Consider the following 25,576-nt stretch of genomic DNA (forward strand, 5'->3'; position numbering starts at 1 on the left):
GGATGTTGATGGCGATTTGTCCTCGACTAAATGAAATTTTTTGGTTTGATTCACTTGGTCATGGGCCGCGTGAAGACATTAAACATATAATGGAAACGTATGTAAATTTATATAATTAATTAATAGTTATCATTAAACTAGTGATGCCAAGTATTTATATATATTCTATGTCTTATATTAATAGGTGTATGACTGCAACAAACATGATGAGTGGAAAGAAACAAAATCTTTCACCAAAATGGACTATATGTTCGGTAAGTACTTCATTCACTTTGTAAAGCATGCAAACTTATTGTTTTTTTTTTATTAATTTATTTTATTTTTATTGTAATTCAATGTAGTGTGCTATACAAAAGGGAACCACCGAATGTGGTTATTATGTGATGAAGTTCATGTTGGAAATTGTTTCCAACAATCTAAGCAAAGGAATGGATAAGGCAAGTAATTTCTTAATATATCTTTTGGCTTCAAATGTTTAAAAATACTTGCTTATTTATTAATTTTATTTCTTTTGAACTTTGTAGGCTTTGGAAAGACAAGGAAGATTGCCCTACAACAAAAAAGAGATTGATGAAGTTAGAGACAAATGGTCTAAGCTTCTTATTGATGAATGGGTTAATAAAACGCTTCTTAGTTGATACTTTACGTTTAAAATTAGTTTATGTTTATTGGCTTAATGTTTAGTAGTTTTGTTGAATTGTGGTACTTATATTAGTTTTATGTTTAGTAGCTTGAATTAGCTTAATGAATTGTGTTCTTTATATTAGTTTCATGTTTAATAGTTTGATACTTTACGTTTAAAATTAGTTTATGTTTATTGGCTTAATGTTTAGTAGTTTTGCTGAATTGTGGTACTTATATTAGTTTTATGTTTAGTAGCTTGAATTAGTTTAATAAATTATTTGATGTTGAATGCTGAATGTTAAATTGCTAGCCGCGCAGGGTTTTAAAATTGATACAGGTGGGGTAGAAAACATAAAACGCATATAAATAAATAAATAAAAAAAAGAACATACGGCGTCGGTTTTTACCTAAAAACCGACGCCGTAGGTTAATTATTATTTTTTTAAAAAATAATAAATATATACGGCTTCGGCTTTTAGGTAAAAGCCGAAGCCGTATATATATACGGCGTCGGTTTTTACCTAAAAACCGACGCCGTAGGCTAATTATTTTTTATTTTTTAAAAATAATAAATATATACGGCTTCGGCGTTTACCTAAAAACCGACGTCGTATGTAAATTATATATATATATATATATATATATACGGCTTCGGCTTTTAGGTAAAAGTCGAAGCCGTATATTACATACGACGTCGGTTGTTCAACCGACGTCGTATCATTTACTTACGACGTCTCTTAAGACGACGTCGAAAGATAACCGACGTTAAATGGGGTATTTTAACCGACGTTAAAACCGTTTTCTGTAGTAGTGTAAGGAGGGTCTGCTCGACGACAAGGCTACGTTAGGAGCCTTGCAATCTGTTCACGCCCGCCATGCGCCAGCTACTGTTGCTACGTCTACTGGAGGTACTGCAACCCCTCCTCCTGTTTCAGCGAACCTACCAGCTGCCGCGAACCATGCCGAGGCTCTTCCCAGGTGTTATGTTGACGCTGGCTATCATCTTACGACAAAGAAGGCGACGTTTGGTGATGTCTTGTTCACTTCGGACGGGAACTATTTGTTGGCCTGCAGTGGCTGTTTAATTTGCCGGCATGTTCTCACCACTCATGGCGGAGTTGATGGCTTGCAAGGAGGTCCTATCCTAGCTTAAGAATAGAGGGGAGTCGATGGCTTGCAAGGAGGTCCTATCCTGGCTTAAGAATAGAGGGGTGTTGGTTGTTGAATTACTTACTAATTGTTCTGAGTTGCGCCGCTACCTTGTGGCGGATCAAGTTGCCCTCCTATCCTATGTTGGTTTTATTATTCAAGACTGCAAATATTTTATGTCTTCTTTTTCTCGTTGCTTAGTTAGTCTTGTGCCTAGATCGGCTAATTTGTTAGCTCATACTCTTGCTACTACGGTCTTTGCTCAGGCTAATCCGTTGTACTAGGACTGTGTTCCCCCTAACTCTATTTTCTCGTTGCTTTAATTAATCTATGCATCTTTCCTTTCAAAAATATATATCTAAAAACATAATAATAAGTGTGAATGAATGCTATACACTTCATTTATGTTCTTTTTTTTCCCTTAAGTTTTTTGATACATTATGCTATAAAAGTTGTACTATACAATATTTTGGACAAACATACTCCTACCGTTATAACTTCCGTTATCTTTTCCACTATTATTACTATGCACATGCATCCACCATATATTTTCTTATATTCTTCAATAATATATATATATATATATATATATATATATATATATATATATATATATATATATAATTAATTGAGATGATATATATGTTAGTTATTTCCTTGTAATAATAGGGTCAATAACTTTTTTAAAAAATAAAAAACAATCTCAAGCACATTTAACTCTTTCACATGGATTCAAAATACCAAAAATAAAGCCAACCACAATAAATAAAGAAGTAAAATCTCACCACCATTATTAGTTTATTACAAATCGAATTCAAGCAAAATTTGAAGGTTTAACACACAAGCAATATAATAAACATTCTGCATCCGATAAAAGTTAACACAACAAAGTTTGAACAAAACTTGAAATCAATGAGAAGATGGAGGAGGAGGAGGAGAAGGATTCTGGTGAGATGTATTCGGCCTGAATTGAGTCGGAAAACTGGAACCGGCAGGTGGCCGGAAAACTGCAGTTGGCTGATGATACCCAGAGATGTGTGGAGCCAACTGTGAATGATCCAACCCAGCCATTATTGAAGAAGAAGCACTTGACGCCTGGGCTAACAATCTTGCTTCTTCTTGTGCTCTTATATTTTCAGGGCTCAAAATAAACTGTTTAGGCCAAGAGTTCCTAAAATACAGACAATAATTTGATCCCTTTAATAAAGATTGACTCCAATTATTTATAGTTTAGTATTTATATTTAATTCAATATTAATGAATCAAGTTTATATATTTAAAAGGGGTCAAATACAATATCAAACTTTATATGAAAAATTCATTAAGCCTTTGAACTTTAAAAAGTTGCAATAAAGCACTTTAATATGTCATTTTAATTAGTACATCGAAACCCAACAATTGGTTAGTGGCTGGTGATAGCGTTAGGGTTTCGGCGAGTCTCCTGCCACCTCCGAGGATAAAACTTGCAAACGGTCGTTGGTCACCTTCTCTGATTGAGAAGGGGACGAGTGGGTCGGGGTCGCCTTTTTCTTAGAGAAGGTGACTAGTGGTACGTACGGTCGCCTTCTCAATTGAAGAAGGCAACCAAGTGGTCGCCTTCTCAATTGAAGACGACTACCACTGTCGCCTTTATCAAAGAAGGTGATCAACGATCGTTCCTCTATCACTAATTTTTTCTTCGAAGGTAGTCAGAGCATCGGCGGAATCTAAACGACATGCTAATTAACACCATACACCAATCGAGTTTGGGTTTTGATGTACTAAAATGACATGTTGTTGTGCTTAATTGTAACTTTTAAAAGTTTGAGATCTAATTAACTTCTTGTATAATGTTCGATGGTGTATGTTTGACCCTTTTTCCAAACTTTTATTATGTAAAAAAATCTAAATATAAAGATTATAAAATATATATAAAGGAAAAAAAATACAAAAGTTCTAGCATTGCCGCCACCAAGTTATATTTTATTATATTTAAAATATATAGATTGATTTTTGGTATAGTAATAACATAAACGAATTTCAAAAGTATTAAAATAAGGGGAAATCACTATTTTTGTTTTTTTAATTGTTTTTCAACTGTCAAATACAGTTTATAATTTCAATTTCAACTAATTTGATCATCGAATTATTTAAAATTTTGTCAATTAAACAATTCGAGAATTAAATTAATAAAAATTAAAATGGGAAAATCACTATTTTAGTTTCTCATAATTCAAAAGGGTTTAATTAATGAAAATTTAGATAATTTAACGATTAAATTAGTTGAAATTGAAAACTATAAATTACATTGATAGTTGGAAATAATTGAGGGACCAATATAGTAATTTTCTCTAAAAAATAATAATGATTTAACGACTTTTAAAGTAAAAAATTTACTCTTTTTTTTTTCTTGAATATAGCAAGTAAGTAATTAAGAATAAGGTCCCAAAAATAGGATCATAAATTGCCACCTTAGCTTACCTAGATGCAGTGCGGGGCCTGAGAACGGGCTGCGGAGGAGCTTGAAAGAACATTGGCCGTGACGAGGCTGCCCGCAGGGGTGTCGACAACGGCCGAAGCGGTGGCGGTGGCGGCGGCACCGGCCGTGACAATGGCGGCTGCCGTGTCGGTGGTGGGATGCCTTCCGGGAAGTTGAGTTTCGCTCTGCTTCCTCTGAACTTGAAGGCGGCTTCATCGTAGGCCTTGGCGGCAGCCTCGGCAGTGGTAAAAGTGCCAAGCCATTTTCTAGTCCCTTATTTCGGCAGTCCATTTTCCCCATGACCTTTCCCTAACTCCTATGTATTTTTTCTGCTTTCTCCACTTTCTAAAACTACTACCTCTCCGCCGCCCGTTACGGCGGCGGTAGTGGTGGCTGTTACGGTGGCAGTGGGGGTGATGCCTAATGCTGTTGTAAAGTTCGTAGCTTCTTCAGCTGGTAAACAAGTTAGATAGTGATGAACACTATTCATAACGTACTTTTTTTTTTTTTTGAATGCTACTAGAGTATCTGTTCATATACTTTCTCAACCTATTGAAACACAAAGAGCTAATAACACTTCCACTGAGGCTCGAACTCACAACCTTTCAAGTGGAAATCCAACCCGGATACCATTGGACCACATAGTCCTGGCCTATTCATAACGTACTTGATAAGACCAAATACCAATTTTGGTCTCACGAATATTAGTAAAATAACAATGTTAGTCCACATGTTTAATTTCTATCAATTTTCATCCACGATTATTGTTTTAGCGTCAAAATTTATCACGCCAGTTAGGGGTGTGCAAACTTCGGATAATTTTCGGTTAACCGACCGAATCGACAAGTTCGGTTAACCATTTTTTAACCGAACTTTTTCGGTTCGATTAATGGTTAAAGGAATTTTAAAACTTCGGTTAACGGTTAATTCGGTTCAAAAGGTCGATTAACCGAAGTTTTTAATATATATATAAATAATAATATAAATATAAATACTAATTTGAAGTTATGGATGTTTGGAGTTTATAATTAATGTTTTTGTATATTTTGTAATGAATTTATTATGATATGTATTTTATTTTAATTAAATTTATTATTTTAGGTGTTATTTTTAGAATTTTAAATTTTAGCTTTAAAAAGTTCGATTAATCGGTAACCGACCGATTAACCGAAAGAATTTCGGTTCGGTGAATTCGGTAAAGCAAATTTCGGTTCGGTTAACGGTTAAATAAAAAAAAAATCGGTTCGATTAAAACGGTTTGGTTAACCGATTGAACACCCCTGCCGGTCACCCATTAGTTTAAGAAATGCTGAAATCTAAAATTATTAAGGGTGTTTTCGTTCTTTTCAACTTAAGATCCCAAATTGAGCATGAAAAATGATTTCTAAGCCCTAAGTTCGATCCCAATTTGCAGTTTTCCTCCTTATCTTACCTTAATTTGAGGAAGGGATCTGTGAATTGGGATCGATCTTAGAGCTTAAATTCCTTTATTCATGCTCAAATTGGGATCTTAATTTGAAAACGATGAAAATACCTTAATAATTTCATATTTCGGCATATTTGAAACAGATGGGTGACTGGTATGAATTTTGACACTAAAATAATAATTGTGGAAGAAAATTGGTACTAAAACAATAGCCGTGAATGAAAATTGGTAGAAATTAAACATATGAACCAAAACTATCATTTTACTAATACTCGTGGAACCAAAATTAATATTTGCTCTACTTGATAATGTATTGCAATATCAAATACATACACAATATTTTAAGAAAAATGCGAAATTAATTAACTTTTTGCAATAGATAAGATCATGTCATAATAAGCTTTCAAAGCATTAAATATTAATATGATAATGTTAATTATGCTATTTAAATTTGTTGAAAAATACAATAATATAATTAAATGTTAAAAATTTTCAAATGAAAAATAAGTTTAAACTTAAAATTAAAGGAAAATTAAAAAAAAAAACATTTTCCATTAACTATTTGTTTCATGTAAACATTATCTACAGCATATAATGCATTAACTTAATATTTGTATTTCATTATATTAAGTTAAAATTTTATGAGACGTTTAAAAGAATTTAAAATTTTACTAACTCATCATTATCTTTCAAAGAATTAAAATTTTACTTTAAAAGTCATATATGTTTATTGATATATTATCTTCTTAGGAAAAATCAAATTTTATGAGACGTTTTTTTCATGAGACAACAACTCAGCTCTTTCAATTTCATGAAATTCTTGTGTCATACTGTTTGTTCTCTAATGCGATTAGTTTGAAAATTTTGTTCTTTTCTTGAGAAGATGTTCTCATCTAAATCAATAAAACTTTAAAGAATCAAGACTACCCGAGCTAGATATGTGACAATTGTCGATAAGCAATGTATTGAGAAGATGTTATATATATATATATATATATATATATATATATATATATATATATATATATATATATATTCTTTTCTTAAACTCTTCATGAACCTTGAGAAGACATTTCAGATTTGGAACATTACAAATTTTAATATATTTTTTTCCATTGCAATGCATTATATATACTGAAAAATTTCTCCGAATTTTAAAAAACTGGAGAATTGAAAAATAGAAAACATAAAACATGTTTACTAGCACAATTTTCTATTTTGAAAATTGAAAAAAAAAAATAATTTTCTAGAAAAATTGAAAAAACTATTAAAAACTAGCTATTTTCTAAATGGAAAACAGTATTATCGATCTATCATCTATTTCGCTATATGTCACTATAACAACATTCTCATCATTATCTACTTACATATTTATTCATTACTATGATTATCATTATTATCTTCTTTTATTTATCACCATCTTCGATCTTTTATTCTTGCATTACTTTATTTAAACATAACTTATTTATTTACGCTTAAAGTTAGACATTATTCACATTATCAAAGCTTTCTTCTTGAGTACATGCTCTAACAAAAAGAACTTTAAATAAAATTAAAGTTTCAAACCTAAAATTGAAAGAAATGCAAATAACTACTAAAGTAAGGATATGCTATAGAGTGATATGTTGTTTATGAGATCTAATGAACAAGATATTTTAGACAAAACTCGAAAGAATAAACTAAGTTTAATTTTGGACTTTACAAATTATCCTATCAAATGTGATAATTGCAATAGAAATATTGGGAAATGTAAATTCCATAACATTCTCACTATAAAAATCTAAAGAACATTATTCCTAACAATTTCACCCTTAGCTTGTTGATGATATCAAAAACATTAAGAAAAAAAAAAAAAAAAAAAAAAAAAAAAAAAACTAACTTAAGTACTATTATTTGTTACTTACACACCCATCAAATTTGCATTTTATTAATACTTGATGAGAGATAACATAGCAAGTTATTACACACATTTTAACAAAAAAATAAAAATAAAAAATTACAGCATAAACCATGACCAAATTAGAAACGGACTTGCAAGATAGAAATTTAATGCCTTGGATTTCCATTTCTAACAAGACTTCTAACCTAATGACTCTAGATGCCCACTTATTTTCCCTAGGTGTCATCATCTAATTAAGGACCACTAGGTTTGTTGAAATTAAACGTAACCCTTTAAGCAAATTCATTAGTGAGGTTTTTGGGTTGGTTTTTGTCAAAAGTCATAACCATGTAGGAGAGAGAGACAGAGAGGGTAGAGGGGGAGAGGGAAAAAAAACTGATAACAAAAAAGTAAAGAAAAAAAATTAGTATTTACGCGCCCAGCTGAACTCGACGTGACAGTATGCCCGACGCACTACTTCTCTGTTGATTTTTCCTCTTTTCTAAGTCAATGGGTCCCACAAAAATTGGGTCCTTGCAGGAGAAAAAACTGTTGGGTAATATGGTTGAAAATTCCCAAAAATAATAATCCTACGAAAAGATTAATATTATATGGGAAAACAGAAAGAATTGGGAAGGAAAAGGTTGAGTGTTTGGGTAGGGATTTAGCACAAGTTCGAACACGAAGTTCTTTTCCTTAAAACCTTATTTGCTACCTCTCACAAGTGCTAGGAGCGTTGTAGCCTAGGTTTCCCAGGATAAAACGTGCTACGATTCCTTGTTTAAGCACCTAAACAAGGAACCCGGCAAACAAAGCACAGTATGAACACTGTTGGCAAAAGAAGAGAGTAGAAGCAGAAGTTTTGAAGCTGAAAGCTACTGGAATTCCTTAGTTTCGTGTACTGTGTGTAAAATGCTACTGCTCTACCTCTCTTTATATAGGGATGTTGGAGTGATAGCATTCAACATGACCATTAAATTGGTGTTAAAACCAATTGTGTAACACCTGTAACGGTCACCACTAAGTAGGATTAAACTCAGAATTTAAAAATTGGAATTAAAACAGTATTAATTCCGTAACAGATGAGTTTAATCTTCTGCACTTTCGGGTTTCAGACCGTTGGAACTCTCGTGCTGTGGTACACCACGAGAGTACACCTCTCGTGCTATGGTGCAATACGAGAGTACACCTCTCGTGTTCACCGTTGCACGAGAGCTTTGCTCTCGGTGCACCACAACCTCTCGTGCTCTATGTAGCACGAGAGTGGTGTTCTCGGTTTTGGCCGAACCAAGTGACTATAACAGATGGAAAATGATACCGAAGTTAGGCATAACTTAGCCCGCCAGGCCAGTCCATTTCCGGACGACATTCGTGCCCGCAGGTGCCGGCGCACGCGAGCTCGGGCTTGATTTCAAGCCTTTTTGATGTCCTCTAGTTGGATTTTGATTTGCCTTTTTGGTGTTTTCGGTTTTGGCCGAGCCATGCACCACAACCTCTCGTGCTCTATGTAGCACGAGAGTGGTGTTCTCGGTTTTGGCCGAACCAAGTGACTATAACAGATGGAAAATGATACCGAAGTTAGGCATAACTTAGCCCTTAGCCCGCCAGGCCAGCCCATTTCCGGACGACATTCGTGCCTGCAGGTGCCGGCGCACGCGAGCTCGGGCTTGATTTCAAGCCTTTTTGATGTCCTCTAGTTGGATTTTGATTTGCACCCACCCCCCCCCCCCCCCCCCCCCCGCGAGAGAGCCTCTATGCTATACAATTCTACAAGCTTGAAAAGAGCTCATGTATATAAGGGGGGCAAATCTTGTTTCCAAACCAATGTGGGACAAAGTCCTACATTTTCCCTTCATTTCCCAACTTAAATGGGTCTACTTTGAGAATCAATATCTCATTCACCCATTATCCGTTTTGAGCGTACAATATATCAATCTCTTCGTCTTACTACGAAGAATCCGAATCCACTTTGACCCGACCCAAATCGGAAGTGGACCCCACTGATAATTGTACCACAAAATAGCCACTTAATATGCCATTTTATGCCATTTTAAGCTAATTTTTCCAACAAAAACTATTGAAAAACCACTCTCCTCATTTGTCTAAAAATCATAGCAAAAACCAAGTATTGGGATTGCTCTTTAGGCTTATACTTCATTCCGTTAGACAACATAACCTTTAGCCTCTAAGTGCTTTCACATTCTTCCCTTAACTTCTTCAACCACTCCTTTGTATTCCTAGCTAGCATCTCCTGATCGATTAGTTTTCATAGTTTTTGCTGAATATGTCAAACATCATCTGCTTAGCCTTCAGGTTCTTTTGTTGCTCTTGTTCCCTTTTTTGATCATGTGCATTTGCAAGAATACCTTCAAATCTAGTTAATCTTATCACTTCAACATCACACAATACATTAAAAGTCATCTTAAGATAACCACTTTTGAATACCTCATATGCGATTTGTCAGTCTTTACCCAAATAACCATACTCAAAAGCCAAGTCAAAAGCTTCAAGATCCTCTTAGACTTTGAGCATTTAAGCTTCACTTTTTGCTTGGACCATTTCAACTAGAGTGATGAAAGGAATAGAGTGATGAAAGGAATAGAACACTGAAGTTCATTCCACCAAGCTTCTTCCTCTAAGTTTTGTTAAACCTCTTCGTCATTCTCTTAAGGTTCTTCTCTTTTTACTGAGTCTACCACTTGCACTTACTGCTTTCACCAAGGGTTTTTATATCCTAAAGCTTATATTCCCCCTTTTTGGAATCATCACCCAACTATGAATTTACAAGGTGGTCAAGTTTGATGTCAATATTGTTCAGTTGTGCCTTGGTCTTTCCATTGTGATTATCAATTGTTACACTTACACACCTTTTAATTTCTAAGTGAGCTTGTTTATGGGGATGTCTTTTTCTCTTGAGCTTCTTTCCTTACAAACAACTTGGCTAACAATTGATCATCTACCAACTTAGTTTTCTTAGCATCAAGCTACTTTAGATCCCTCACAGAAGCTAATCAACCTCAACCCCTAAGGCCTCCAAATTCTTATAAGCCAAATGAAGAATAAAGAACCTTATGTTTATGTATTTAAATTGTTCTTTGATGTCTTTCAACATAACGCACACATCTAACACTAAGAATACACACACATTGTCGTTACAGTGTTTCGCTCAGTGAAATGCACGCTCTGTTACCCGCTCATGCACACACTAACATGTTCAGACAACTTAATAATAGATATTGTTTGTGCGTTATTTTACTTGGCTATATTACGTGGGTTTCCCGCGTTTAGTTGCCGACTAAAACAAGTCATGCACCCCTTTTTTTCGCACGCACACACACACATCGAGAATGCACACACATGGTCATTTCAGTACTCCCCTCAGTAAAATGCACATCTGTTACCCGGTCATGCACACACTAACATCTTCGGACAACTTAATAATAGCTAATGTTTGTGCGTTATTTACTTGGGTATATTAGGTGATGGGTGTTCCGAGATTAGCTGCTGACTAAAACATGTTCTGCCCCCGTTTGCGTTCCACATAACACACACCTACCACCGTGTGCACACACACTTAGGAGAGGTAAAATACAAACTACTTAGTAAATAACACCATGATTTGTACTATGCATCCGCATGGGAAACAACATGTCGTATTCAGTGCCAGGATAAATTAAAGACTAGTTACAAATATTTGATAGTTCAGTCTACACTTCTCCTATTTGATCCTGTTTTATTTTCTTACGTTTTTAATTTTGATAGTTAAGGGGTCTTCAATGTCGGCACGTGGCCATTGCAATCTACGCTTAGTTCCGCCTGTTTGTTTCGTTGTTTACTAATCGCACTCTCAAATCGGTAGAAAAATTCCACAAGACATAAGTGCTTATTAATACTACTTCGGAAAACACTGTTCTCTCATTCTGAACGAGAAGTAGTCCGCAATAGGCCTCCCATAAACAAATCTTGGAAAAAAACAAACACATATAGTCTGTTTTATTGGTCACATAATTCTCAATTTTTGCACACACGCACACACCACCGACGCAAAACCTCATAAACAATCCCGCACTACACGTTACACCCCACAACCCATCACTCCATCGTAGTAGTGTAGCACACACCCAACTACACAAGCGCACCCATTTACGCTTCACAAACAAATTTCAACATAAACGAAAACCACACCATTACCAATATTGTGTGTTACCCACCCCGTCATATTCACAATCTAACCAATCCAAATACACACGCCTATGCATCAAACTAACACATATAGTTCTATTTTATTGGTTAGGCAATTCTCTAAATATTTGCATACGCCCAATTGCACTATCGCATACACCACCGAATCAAAAACATATAACCATTACCGCCTCACACGAAACACTCCACAACCCACCGAATATTTCATTACCCACCCCGTCATATGCACCCACTAACCACTCCAAATGCACACGCGTAACCATAAAACAAATACACACACTTTGTGTTGCATTGGCTACGTAATTCCCAGAAATTTGCACATGCCATACCACACAAACGCATACACCGCCAGAACATAACCTAAATTAAAATTACAGATGAACATACAGGCGTCATTATTAGCCATCTGCACCCTCTGGACGGTTGACGGTGACTGTCTTTCTACTTGGCAAGTTACTTTTTAAAAAATCTCAGCATAAAAAATTATAATTAATTATTACCATGGATAGGATCCCTTTTAATATGGTAAATATCTTTTTCAATTATAACCAAAATTAAACAACATAATTGAATTACACTTTCACCCTTCTCTTTTAATTCTATCCTTAATTAATTGGTATTTGAATTTCAATCATATCAATCCATTAGAAATTTATAGATGGTTGAGATGACATCTCATGATTTCTTCTAACAGGGTGATCTCATTGGATCCAACTCCTATATATATTTAGGATCATATGGGAACACTTGCTTAGGTGAGAACGTGAGAACAAATCGTGTGCATCCATCTAATATTTTTTAATCGGCTAAGTGTGTTTGCACATATTTAATTCGCGTTCGTACACAATTAATCTAATCTAGACCATTAAAAATATTAGATGGATGCACACGATTTGTTCTCACGTTCTCACCTAAGCAAGTGTTCTCATTGAAACTCTACTCTATATATATATATATATATATATATATATATATATATATATATATATATATATATATATATATATATATATATATATTAGAATTGATTTATTATCCTTACTATTAGAATTGATTTATTTCCTATAGAGATAGGAAATAATTATGGTAAGGAGCTTTAATGATTCTCCTTTCCTTATTATGTTTTAGTTAGTCTTCATTTCCTTTTTATGTTTTACTAATCTTTGTAACCCTCTTATATAAAGGGGATTTTCATTCTAATAAAATAACAAGCAAGAAAGAAGTTAAGTTAAAATCAAGAGGTGGGAAAACTCTCAAAACGTTCCTATTATCTTTGTTCCTTAAATTTATCTCTCAACATAGACAACCCCAATAACCCTAATCGCCCTTTAACGTGTACTTTTGCCTGAAAACATAACATTTTGGTATATATATATATATATATATATATATATATATATATATATATATATATATATATATATATATATATATATATATATATATATATATATATATATATATATATATATATATATATTGGTTCCTGTGAGGTCAGGTCTTCCCGTGCGGTCAGTGCGGCATACACCATTAGGTATGCATAAATGCACCATACAGTGTTCGAAAATACACCAGAATGAAATGCCAAAAAATACACCACACAAAAAAATACACCACACATAATGATGTATTTATGAACACTGTGTGGTGCATTTATGCATACCTAATGGTGTGTGCCGCACTGACTGCACGGGAAGACCTGACCTCATAGGAACTTGACCATATATATATATATATATATATATATATATATATATATATATATATATATATATATATATATATATATATATATATATATATATATATATATATATATATATATATATATATATATATATATAGTTAATTCCACTAAAGGTCCCTTGTCTTTAAAACTATCCTTCTAGACTTGGGTCCATGGTGCAAATCCTTCTAGACTTAGGTCCATGGTGCAAGGTGAACCATGAGAATTCTTTAAAGCTTTTGTTTGATCTTTGCTAGAAACAAGTCAATTTACTCCTTTGCCCTCAACCAATCATTGATGATATACCTAGGGCTTTGGACCCTATAAAAGCCTCACTATTCCATTGTTGTCTCCTGATCCCATTTCTTTGCCTCTCCAAGCTCTCTGTAGAAGAAGAAATACAAATCACAGTAAGGTTTCTAGCTTCCTTCTCCTCCATTCATTTCATTTCCTCTAAGCTTCCATCCTAGCTTTCAACCTCTGAGGTCTTTTCTTAATTAAGCCTTGTAAGTGTTGTTGTGTTGTTTGTTTGAGGTGTTTAGGTGGTGAAGGAGGTAGTGGTTGAGTAGAGAGGAAGAAGTGATCCACACAAGAAGAGGAAACAACAAAGGTACAACCCCATGGACTCCCATATTAAGTTTTGGCTCTGTGAAGCCATTGTTTTATAGGTTAAAATGAGTAAAAATGCTAGATTTTTGAAGTGTTTGAGCTATTAAGTGATCTATTACTTGTCTATGATGTGTTGTTGAGGTTTTGGGTGGGCTAGATTTGCCTGAAAATGTTTTGCCGATGAGAAGAAATCATCTGGTGCACAGGCAGTGTGCACAAGTAGATTCACCGGCCCTAGCCAACGGCCCAACAAGGGGACCGTTGGCTAGAGCTGTGGCCAGCCGGGCCTAGGGAACGGCCCTAGGAGAGGGCCGTTGCCTAGAGCCGGCGAGATGGCGGTTCGAGGGGCGGGCCTAGTTGAGCCCCGCCCCAAGGTCCGTGAAGTTGTTCCCTGTGCAGTGGTCGGGCCCTTGCAGCTCAACTACGTGTCGTTTCGGACCAGGTGTCACGGGCCCTTGTGGCTCGGTACCTCGGGTTCGTCTTGACGCACGTTTTGGCTTTGATTTCGTTGAATTTGGATTAGAAATGAGCATGTTATGGTAGAATTTGTGATGAAATGCTTCACAGTAATGTTCTTGAGAGTTCACTGCCTTTGGAATTTGCTTGCTTTTATCTTCCTGATGTTATTTGAGCATTTGAATAGAGAAGCATGAACACTTTGTGAATAAGAATTGTTAGAAAAGCATGTATAGAATGTGTTGTATGTTCAATGGAAATTGAAGTCTATTTTGATGGTAGAAATGTACAAAGTATATTATTTTGCAACCAAGCATGATGGTGTGTTCTTGAGAGTTCACTGTGATTTATAGAATTGAAGTATGATTGTACAGTAATCTTACATTCCAAGCATTTCATGTTTTAAAAGTGCATAAATGGCCAACGTGAGCCTAGTATTATTTTCCAAAATTCACGAGCATGTGGTATATCATTACCTTGTTGCGCTAGAAGTGGTTGAGTTGTGACATGCATAAGTTTGGTGCATGATATATATATATATATATATATATGTGTGTGTGTGTGTGTGTGTGTGTGTGTGTGTGTGTGTGTGTGTGTGTGTGTGTGTGTGTGTGTGTGTGTGTGTGTGTGTGTGTGTGTGTGTGAGGTTTTGGAGGACCTGTTGGGACTATGTCCTTTCGGATGATGTTGACTGGATATTGCGATCCGATGTGTTGTAACGCGGTGTATTCCCACGTTACGAGGTTGGAAACTGACCGCCAGGCTTGGAATCCTGGTCAGGGGGTGTGCACGCTAAAAGTTCGATACCTGATTCCACAGAGATGAGTTTAGAACCAAGAGAGTGGTTTGGTGGATGAGATTGAGCATAGGTCAGCTAGAGGCCGTACCGGGATAGGTTCGTTCACGCTACGGTGAAGTTCCTACCTCATCCATTTGTAAAGAAAGCGAGTCATTGCGACTCTAAGAAATGAAAGTAAGCGAGTCCTTGTGGCTCTAAGAGACCTCCACAGAAAAGTATTGTATTTACAAACGAGTGTATAAGTATACTTATATTATTGCACGAGATTGCATAATGAGAATGTTTGCACGAGATTGCATTTGAGTATAGTATTGCATGAGATTGCATAATGAGAACGTTTGCACTAGATTGCATATTGAGAATGAGCGAGATTGTATATTGAATATGATTGCCTTAGTTGCGTATTGAAGTTGATATCTCTTAATTGCATGTTGAGAACTTGATTGCATGAGATTGTTATGGAGTTGTTCTATAGAGTTGAGTTTTGCTATGTTGTTCATGTGTTAGTATGATTATGTTGATAAGTTGTTTATTGATGAAGCATACCTGTTGATATTATAGGTTGCAAGCATATAGAAAGCTTGTGGTTTATCTCAAAGTTTGTTTAAGTGATTGAATTGCTTGATTTGAGAATTGAACAAATGTTTTCCAAAGTATATACTGTAGTACTTTACAGGGTGGAGTGTGGTTATACTTAGCTTCGTGCTAACAGGTGTTTTCTACTTGTCTACTTGTTGTTTTGCAAAACCCCTTTCAGGTAGGCTCAGTGTTTGAGAGGTGTTCGAGTTAGACTAGTTTAGTAGATCTATTAGTCTAAACTCTCGTTTTATTTTATGATGTTATGGATTATGGTTGTAGACTTTTGTTATTTATGTTTGGTGATAGACACCGGGGTGTTTTTCCCCAAGTGACTTTAATTAAGTAATTTCAATGTTAGTTCGACTTAATGATTTAGTTCTATCCTTAGCCAGTGCAATCACCGTGGAAAGGTGGTTGTGGCGGTGACATTCACACTAGTTTGTTAATTAAGTTTGTTTTCCGCTGCTTAGTTTATCTTAATTTGGTTTTAGAACTGTAATTAAGTTTAAGAAAAGTGGGGTGTTATACAAACAAACCAAACCAAACCATACAATCTAAGCCCAAAATTGGAACTTCAAACATACAGCAAACTTTTCCAAAAAACTTCAAGGTTCATCAAAATGAATTGAATATTATCATGAGCCTTACTTTTATGTCTCGCAAAATTCTCTTGAGCCTTTCTAGCCAAAATGACCCAGAATCAATTTTGATGAAACTAAAGACTCTTAATTGTTAAAGATTTTATTTCATGATAGTACACCACAAATTTAATGCCTTTGTTGTATAAACTTCTTAATATTGTCACAACATTTTCATAAATATATTGCACAACCAAATGTTCAATAATTTTAACCAATGAACTTATAAGAACAAAACCAATTATGATCAACCCTTTCTCGAAATACATAGTTCAGGAATTATTCAAGTATCATTAGTTAAAGCAACATCATCATTAAGGTTTGCAAACATATATATTAATTAAAACCAAATGTTTTAGAGTATTTCTAGCATTTGTCCTTTATTGCTTGATTGCAAGTGATAAGTGTTCTTTTTTTTTATTCTTCCAAAGCCAACCATAAGGGAGTGTTCTTTTTTTCATGCACAGGCTTTACATTGTATAAAAAATTTGTTGGTGCTTCCTACAATGAGCACATTTTTCAGCCTTCCATGAATTGGAGGAAATTGAAGGGTGTGGACTATATTGCCTTCAATGATTGTTGAGTTGCAAAAAGAAGAACCTTGGCATCTAACATTAAAAAAAAAAAAAAATGTTTAAAATGAGGGAACTAGAAATTGAGAGATTGATAAGATAGCTAGAGTACCACTAAGATTTTTGTAGAGAGTTTAGAAAGTGATAAATTTTTTGAATTGTAAAAAAAATTAATGTAATTTACATGAAAATTTAAGAGGGCTCGAGCCTCATTATGGTCATAGGCAAATTAGTTTCTCAATATAATCAATTAATGTGCTTTTAAGTTATAATAATACAAACTTAAAATATTCTCAAAGAAATGGAATTATGCATTGAAAGAGGTCTGCCATTTAACATCCAAAAGTTGTATAAAGCAAGAGAACACACAAGTTGAGAAAATTAACTTGAAGGATTTAGTAAATACAATGTTTTCAGTACTGGCAACCCCATAAAAGCACACAAATAGACATAAATATTGAAATATTGCAATAGAAAGTGAAGCAATGTGCCAATCTATTATTCTAGAAAAGAAGATTTTATACAGGTCAAGTTTCTGTTAGCACTAAGACAAGAACCAACCTAGAAACCTATAAACATGGCCACTGCATAAACAAAAGGAATAGCTTATGACAATATCCTAAAACTCTTGTTTTCCCCTGTCTATATAAATAATAAAGGAAGGAGCAAATAATCAACAAAATAATTAAAATGCTTTCAGTAAGTTTTACAGCTAAACTTGGATAACTCAGGCTGCTGCTGCCTGAATTGTAACATTTGGTTTAAAAACTCCGCGGGCTAGTCCCCTGCCATTCCCTCTCCCTCTCCCTCGGCCCCTGCCTCCTGCAAGAACCCATAGACTCTTGTTAAAAGATACAAAAAATATTCTCGGTTTATAGAATGAAGTGAATTATCATTTTACCATTTGTTTAAATGGTAGGCACACAGGCATATTATTTAGACTGTCAAGATAGAGCCAAGGGATCTCAATGTTATCTTGAGATAACATGATATGAAATGGGAAATAAAATATACAACAGTAAGTTAAATCTGTACGGTGGATTTGGGTGAGGACGTGAGGTATGGTAAGTGGAAAAGTGAGATCAAATGGGGAAAAAATCATGTTTTATCATGTCTAAAGGTATGTATGGTCTTGGTAGTAATAGAAGCATGTAAGTTTGATAGTAGTCTTGCAATTAAGGACTGAAGTGCACAATTGGGGTAGACAAGTGCAATATAGATGGTTTCTCAGAGGCTATTTTCAATTGTGTGCAGAATAGTTTAGAAGCTAATATCCAATAACCAAAAAAAAAAAAAAAAATTTGAGGCCAGAAAAAACTCAAGAAAAGTAAAACAAGTAAAAGTTAGAAGTCCAAAAAAATTGAAATTACCACGACCTTGAGCAGGGATTGCACCTGATGCACCATAGCTATCGTTCCAAGAACCGTAGCCTCTTCCACCACGTCCTTGATAACCATGACCTCTTCCTCTACCCCGACCTCGGCATCGGCCTCTGCCTCTGCCTCTGCCAGCAGTACCACGCTCCCCTTCCCATCCACCATCTTCATCATTCCTTATTACTACCCCATTGTTGGTAGGCCCTGCTCAAAACGGAATAGCATTGAAGAAATTAAGGTTCTACTATTCAACATTTACAATTCCAGATGCTACTTCTTTATGTTCGTTTATTCAGTTGGTGCAAAATTTTGTCCCCCTCTCAGTTTTGGGTATTGGAGGATTGGACCTAGGACAAGACAGCATAACACACATGTCCTGAAAACATTACCCCTTACCCGCATTTTAAAAAATCAATATTTAGAAAAATGAAAATGGAAATTTAAGAATTAAACTGCTAAAAACTTACTTCTTTCATAATCATATCCAACCACTGGTTTGACTTGATCAGATGGAATAGGTGGTTGGTACCTGCAACAATACAACTATAAGTGACTTATCTAACTTCAACCAATACGAAAGGAAAAAAGTTAGGTTGCTGCATTGCAATGCTTCTATATAAGGGAGGTGGAGAGAGAATCCAAGCATAAAAGAAATGTTATATCTGTAGTGTTACTAGAGATCCACACTTAACTTAAAGAAGCATATTTTTGCTTGTATATTCACATTTCCCATTTTATATATGGAGTAACTAATTCCACTTCTTATGATAGGTAGTAGCCATATGAGGACTTAATCCATTTTCAAATAAATGCACCAACATCGTTCAAATGAAGAGAGGTATGATAGCCCCTTATAAAGTATCTGATAAGCTACAAATGGAAACACTGGTAAAAATGCAGTAAGAAATAGCGACAAGAAATACACCCCAATGCTCAACAGAAAATGCATATCACACTATTGAATGCCTGAAGTTAATTTTCAGTAGAAGAATCAATCAATTCGTTTTAAAATATAACATTATGAATTACCCTGGGGAGGAACAATCCAACTCGTTCTTCGACAGGGTGACTGTTATCACGGATACATGACGAATGGTCTCTAGGCTGCATACAGAAAGAGTGTAATGGAAGCTCAGGCAACTATTCAAAGTTCTGAAGTTAGGAATATTCTAAAGGGAAACACATAGTGCTGTCTTACGGAAGGAGCCCTTCTTCTAGAGGTTCCCATGTATCTGTGATATCAGTAGAACCAATTGAAGTATTCTGATGGAGTCCAGCAATTCTTCTCTGTCACAAAACATAATTACATTTTATAAAAACATAATTTGAGTTAAAATACAGATAATGGTAATTTTAAAACAAAATCATAAAAAGATTGGAAAAGAAAAATGCTATTGAATTAAGACCACCTTTATCAATTCAGCAATTATTACTGTTTTATTTATTGCTCTACCCATTGCCTTGAGTGCTATTTCATTAGCTCCTTTCTCCTGCACAAAGTTTACAAGATGAACAGATGAGGTCTGATAAAAGTGTAAAAGGGGTTTGAAAGATAATGCCAAAGATGGAGGAGAAAATAGAATGAAGTACGAGAAAATGTATAGACATATGGAGCCAGTGGCAGAGCCACATGTCTTGCACTTGTTAGGTCCAGAGCATATGGGAGCTTAAGTTCTCAAAATAACAAACAAAAAGCAATTTCTCAAGAAAAGGTCACAATCGAGACTATTCAGAAAAGCCTCCTTTTCAATACACTCTAGCTAGGTCGAACAAGCACCACGAGGAGTAGAGGGCAGGAAATCACTCCTTCCCCCAACTTATAGAAAACTTTTCAGACCAACCATTAAGTGGATCCTTATATAAGTCAATTATTACTTCTATTCAATAAAAATGAGTTGAACAAATGCAAAGAAGGAAAAAACCAAAAGCTATAAATGGAATCACAAAACACTTTAAATTTTAAAAAATCACAAATGATGCAACCATCTTTGCACTTTTTCACCATTGCTTGTACCAAAATACAAGAATGTCTTAACATATGACATTATTACAGTAACAATTATTAAAATTTTCAAATATGTAAATAATGCTGCAATCTCTAAAAAGAAGAAAAACCCCATGAATTCATTTGAGAACCCCAAAAACAATTAATTTGGCCAGAGGCATTCACAATTTAATACTCCGTATATTTTATACTCCCTCTAAAAAAACTGTTGACTAATTCCATTTCCTCAAGGCCAAATCGATCTTTATCTCATTTTGACCAATGCTTTGTAACATATTTCTTTAAAATTTTAAAGTGTGATTATTGGGACAAATAACTTAACACATAACTTTTAACTTTAAAAAGTTAGATGTAAGAAGTATCAAATTTTGATGTTAAAATTTAGTGAAATTAACAACAAAAACAGTAAGGGATGGAGGGAGTACGAATCAAGCACATATGCTCCCACAAATTTCAATTTGCAGTATAATCTATGAAACTCAAACCCAGCAGGATATCTTTCAATTTAAAAACAATTAAATGCATTAAAAAAACATTTATTTATCTCTGTATTTAAAGAAATGAAAAGAAGTGCACATAAAAATTGAATGTATAGAATTCATATTTGCTGACAAAACAAAAATTACCTGAAGAAGGCTAGTAGCATAGGTAATGTAGTTCCTCAGCCTACCCTGTGTGGTGATTCTGATCTCATTTTCGTTCATGGGTGTCTCCTCTCTCGGCCTCTCCACTTTCTGGTACCGATCCATTTCGCTCTCTACACAAATCAAAACACAAGTTATATAACTCAAAATTTGAAACAAAAAAAAAAAAAAAAAAAAAAAAAAAAGAGAACAACAACTACTGCATTCGAGAATTCTAAGTATAAATCTTACAGTTTGGACGTGAAGAAGACGGCTCGCTCTTGAAACGAAGAGGGGTTCTTAATGGAGAGTGATTTTTGGGTCTAACTGAGCAGAGAGTTTGAAGAAGAAAGGGGGTAGGGGTGGCGGCGGGAGATTCGTTGGTTAGAGAAAAAGTAGGGCAGAAATGAAATTAACGGTTGTTTAGGCACCAAGACCGGGTCCAAATTTCCATCTCTATTTTTTTTTTAATTCTTTTTTATTTTTATGGTTTTTGAAAAAGATTATGTACCAAAAAACAAACATGAATACATGATAACTCCATATATATTACATTTGATGATGGAGGAGTTTTGGTATGAAGCCTTCTTTTGTGAAGGACAAAATAATTATTATTATTTTTTTAAAGGGAGTCGGATTAACCCTGTAAACACATTCATGTAGTAGTTATGAATTTTATTCATTATTTAAAGAAAAGTTAAACTACTCTGTATAATATAATAACAATATATATAAATGCAATGTCTGCATGAGTAGCTCAGTGGTCATAGGGTGAAGTTTGAGAACAATAATCTGAGATCAGGTCTCACATTGCTAGGTGCTCGTGTATTTTTTATTTTTAAAAAATTTGTATAATTTTTTTTTAATTTTTTAAGACTGGATAATTATAAATTATTAAATATTCTAATAGTTAATACAAGAATATAAAATATTAACCTAAAAACATCTAGAGTTTGAACAATTTCGGGTTATTTCGTTCAAAATGATGTCGTTTTGAGTGAAATAGTCCATTTAAAAAAGAAGAGAACGTACAATAGTTAATCGGTCGACTAGACGCCCTAGTCGGTGCCTAGGAGGCATAGTCGGCGCCTAGGAGGCATAGTCGGCGCCTAGGAGGCCTTGGCGGTCAGCGCCTAGACGACCTAGTCGGTCACCTAGCCATCAGCAGCAACACTTCGCAGCTCCTTCACGTACTGTTGCGGATTGTTATGTTGATGCAGGCTTTGATGCAACGACCGAAAAGGCGGTGTTTGGGCGATCATCTTCAAACTGGGCGAAAGCTTCTCGGCGGCAATCAATGGACGTTTGTCACCGTGTGCCCATCCTTTTATGGCGGAATCTATGACATGCAAAGAAACGATGTCTTGGTTACAGCAACGAGGTGTTACAGAGGTTCGTGTTTTGTCAAATTGTCCTACTCTATGTCAAAGTCTGGCTGGTTCTACAACTTTATTTAGATCTTAAGTTAGTAATGTTATTTTTGAGTGTCAGTCTCTTACACGTTCTTTTATTAGTTGTTCTATTCAGTTTATTCCTCGTACCTCTAATGTTTTAACACATTCTTTAGCTACTCAAGCCTATTCTCAGTCTGACATTTGGTACTGGAGCTTTGTCCCTCCTTCTTTCATTTCACTTCCTCAGTGAAACTTTATTTGCTTTGCTTTCAAAAAAAAAAAAAAAAAAAAAAAAAAAGTTTCCACCTGGATATGAATAATAAGTCCAATCATTATTAAACACCTAAGTTGATTAGTATTGCAATCGTTATACCCTGCACCACGGCGCGCATAGCACTATGCGCCCCGCGCCTCCCAAAACGACGTCGTTTTGGTAAGTTATGTAGGGAGTTGACGCGATTATGTGTATTTGTTTATAAATTATGTGTATTTGTTTATACAATTATGTACATTTTTTATACAATCATGTACATCTTTTTTATACAATTATGTACATCCGAAACAGAAAATTTATGTGTATTATGTTAAGAGTTGATGTTTATTATGTTAAAAGTTTATGTATATTATGTATTATGTTAGATTATATTTATTATCTTTTAAAAAAAAAGTATGTGTATTTTGTTATACAATCATGTACATTCATGTATACAATTATGTGTATTCTAGTATAAAATTATGTACATTTTTTAACCTGAGAATTTTTTTTTTTTTTAAAGAAAATTAACCGCCAACACAGGGTAGCAAAATTTAAAAAAAAAAAAAAAAATCTGAAACGACGTCGTTTTGCATCAGGGCGCACAATGCAATGCGCGCCCTGGTGCAGGATATAAATTGCCTCAGTATTGTGTATCTTTCTTGGGCTGGTCTGTGTGGCCCAATCTCAATATATCATCCATCACAGTACAACATACATTTTTATAACTCATATGTACATTATTTTAAAGCATAATGTACATTATTCTAACTTATAAAGTACATTACCTTACGCAGAAGTTTCACTATTCGAACACATAAAGTACATTATTCGAACACATAAAGTATATTATTCTAACACATACAGTACATTATTCTAACACATACATCACATTATTTTAACTCATAATGTACATCATTCAAGCTCATAAAATTAAAAAACGTCGTTTTAGACCATGGTCCACACAATAATTTGTGGTATATGAACCTATCTATCATACTTATAATAAAACATGATTTTGTAAACCCATTATGATTGGTTGAGAGATCTTTTTTAATTATTTAAAATTTTAATAAACTATTATTATTTTTTGAATGTTACTGGCCCTATTACATTGTAGTATCTGTTCATATACTTTCTCAACCTACTGAAACACAAAGAACCAATAACGCCTCCACTGAACCAATTACTTCTCTCCCTATTTTTTGCTTAATTTTTTTATACCAATAAAGTTAGTGTATAAAAATATATCATTAAAAGTCTGTATTTGAGATTTTTTAACAAAATGATACCCATAATAATTTTTTTCCTTCAAGGTAATTAAATCACTAATACAGATTCATTAAGTTACTATTACATGTTTATAAAGTCACTACTGCGACTTCATTATTGTAGGTCTTTAAATCTTTATTGCATATTTATTAAATTATTATCATCAAGTTATACTACTACAAGTTTATTATTACAAGCTCATTAAATTAATACTACAACTTCATTAATCCATTACAAATAAGTTCATTAATGATACTAATGTAGGTGTATTATATTACATCATTGCTATAGAATTATTAAGTCACTATTATATATATGTTTAGTAACTCACTACTATATAACTATTAAAACATTACTATATATTTATTAGGTCATTAGCTACTACAAGTTTATTACGTCAATATTGTTAGTTCACTAAATCATCACTAATGCATATTCATTAAATCACGAGTACATTTCATTAAGTCACTACTCACTACTATATCTTCATTAAGAGTCAGTTTGTAAACTCATAAAATCTTTATTGAGGTGCTTGGCTTCCAACTTATATTATGATTTATTCAAATTAAAATAAAGTTATAAATTAAAATTTTATATATTAATTGGTTTCAAAGATTAATAATAGGGAAAATGGCACTTCTTCCCCCTAAGTTATATACTTATAGCACTTTTCCCCCCTGAATTATTCAAGTGGCTGTTTTTCCCCCTGAAATGTTAAATAGACATATTTACCCTTAAAATAAATATTTCATTTATTTTCCTTCTCCAACAAATTATGACCATAATTTGGTTCAAACCAAACAAACACTATAGCAACCAAACCGAAATATTCCAATTACAATTTAGAATCGAAACTCGATATTTAGAGTTTATTAAAATCGCGAACCGGAATGGACGGTTCATGTTCCGAACTGAAAAAATAAAATTCATTTATTTTTGAATTTAGAATATTTAAAATAAAAAATAAAATTTTAAAATAAAGACGGTTCAAAATCGCGAACCGGATCCAGAACCGCCGATTCACGGTTCAAGATCCAATTTTTTTTATTCATAACTTTAATAAATTGAAATCCAAATATTAGGTTCTAGATCTGAATCATAACCAGCAACTTTTAATTCAATTGCTATAGTGTTCGGTTCAGTTTGATCCGAACCTTGGTCATCCCTACGTATACGCGATAATTTGTTGGAGAAGTAAAATAAATAAAATGTTTACTTTAAGGGTAGAAATGTCAATTTAATATATCAGGGAGAAAAACTACCACTTTTAGAATAATTGAGGGGGCTAATGTGCTTATCTAAATAATTGAGGGGGGAAAAAGGCTATAAGTATATAACTCAGGAGGAAAAAGTGCCATTTTCCAATAATAACTACAATAAAAATGTTAATAATTTTTTTAAAGTTATAACTAATCATAATAGAAAATAAATAAATTTATAAAGGTAATAACTCCAAACTATTTTTTTTTTTTTTAAAGACAAATGCTTAATCTTAAAAAATTTGGTTATGGACTTATGGGTCAAAGTAAGCTCAT

The 25,576-nt window shown here is 34.0% G+C and overlaps 1 protein-coding gene across 2 annotated transcripts; it reads right to left on the reverse strand.

The window, feature by feature from the left end:
- Positions 1 to 17,568: 17,568 nt before the first annotated feature.
- LOC109151101 (keratin, type II cytoskeletal 1-like) lies at positions 17,569 to 21,542 on the reverse strand. 2 transcript variants are annotated; one of them, XM_019299014.1, is made up of 8 exons: positions 21,375 to 21,542; positions 21,126 to 21,256; positions 19,904 to 19,984; positions 19,693 to 19,781; positions 19,524 to 19,598; positions 18,962 to 19,023; positions 18,489 to 18,698; positions 17,569 to 17,940 (listed from the first exon to the last, which is right to left on the reverse strand). In XM_019299014.1, the coding sequence occupies exons 2-8, from the start codon at positions 21,246 to 21,248 to the stop codon at positions 17,846 to 17,848; spliced, it is 735 nt and encodes a 244-aa protein (XP_019154559.1). In that variant the 5' UTR covers positions 21,249 to 21,256; positions 21,375 to 21,542; the 3' UTR covers positions 17,569 to 17,845. The 2 variants fall into 2 exon arrangements, with proteins under 2 accessions (XP_019154559.1, XP_019154560.1); XM_019299015.1 differs by having other exon boundaries at positions 18,495 to 18,698; positions 21,375 to 21,541.
- Between the last annotated feature and the right edge of the window lie 4,034 nt (positions 21,543 to 25,576).

This window comes from Ipomoea nil, unplaced genomic scaffold, assembly GCF_001879475.1.
Source record: "Ipomoea nil cultivar Tokyo-kokei standard unplaced genomic scaffold, Asagao_1.1 scaffold2283, whole genome shotgun sequence".
Classification (NCBI taxonomy): Eukaryota; Viridiplantae; Streptophyta; class Magnoliopsida; order Solanales; family Convolvulaceae; genus Ipomoea; species Ipomoea nil.

Excerpts from the sequence above, each read along its gene's own strand:
- LOC109151101 (XM_019299014.1), bottom strand. The coding sequence starts at position 21,248 with ATGGATCGGTACCAGAAAGTGGAGAGGCCGAGAGAGGAGACACCCATG. Across the intron at positions 19,985-21,125 it reads ATGCTACTAGCCTTCTTCAG|GAGAAAGGAGCTAATGAAAT; the intron begins GTAATTTTTGTT and ends AACTTTGTGCAG. Across the intron at positions 19,024-19,523 it reads TTGGATTGTTCCTCCCCAGG|GTACCAACCACCTATTCCAT; the intron begins GTAATTCATAAT and ends GTATTGTTGCAG.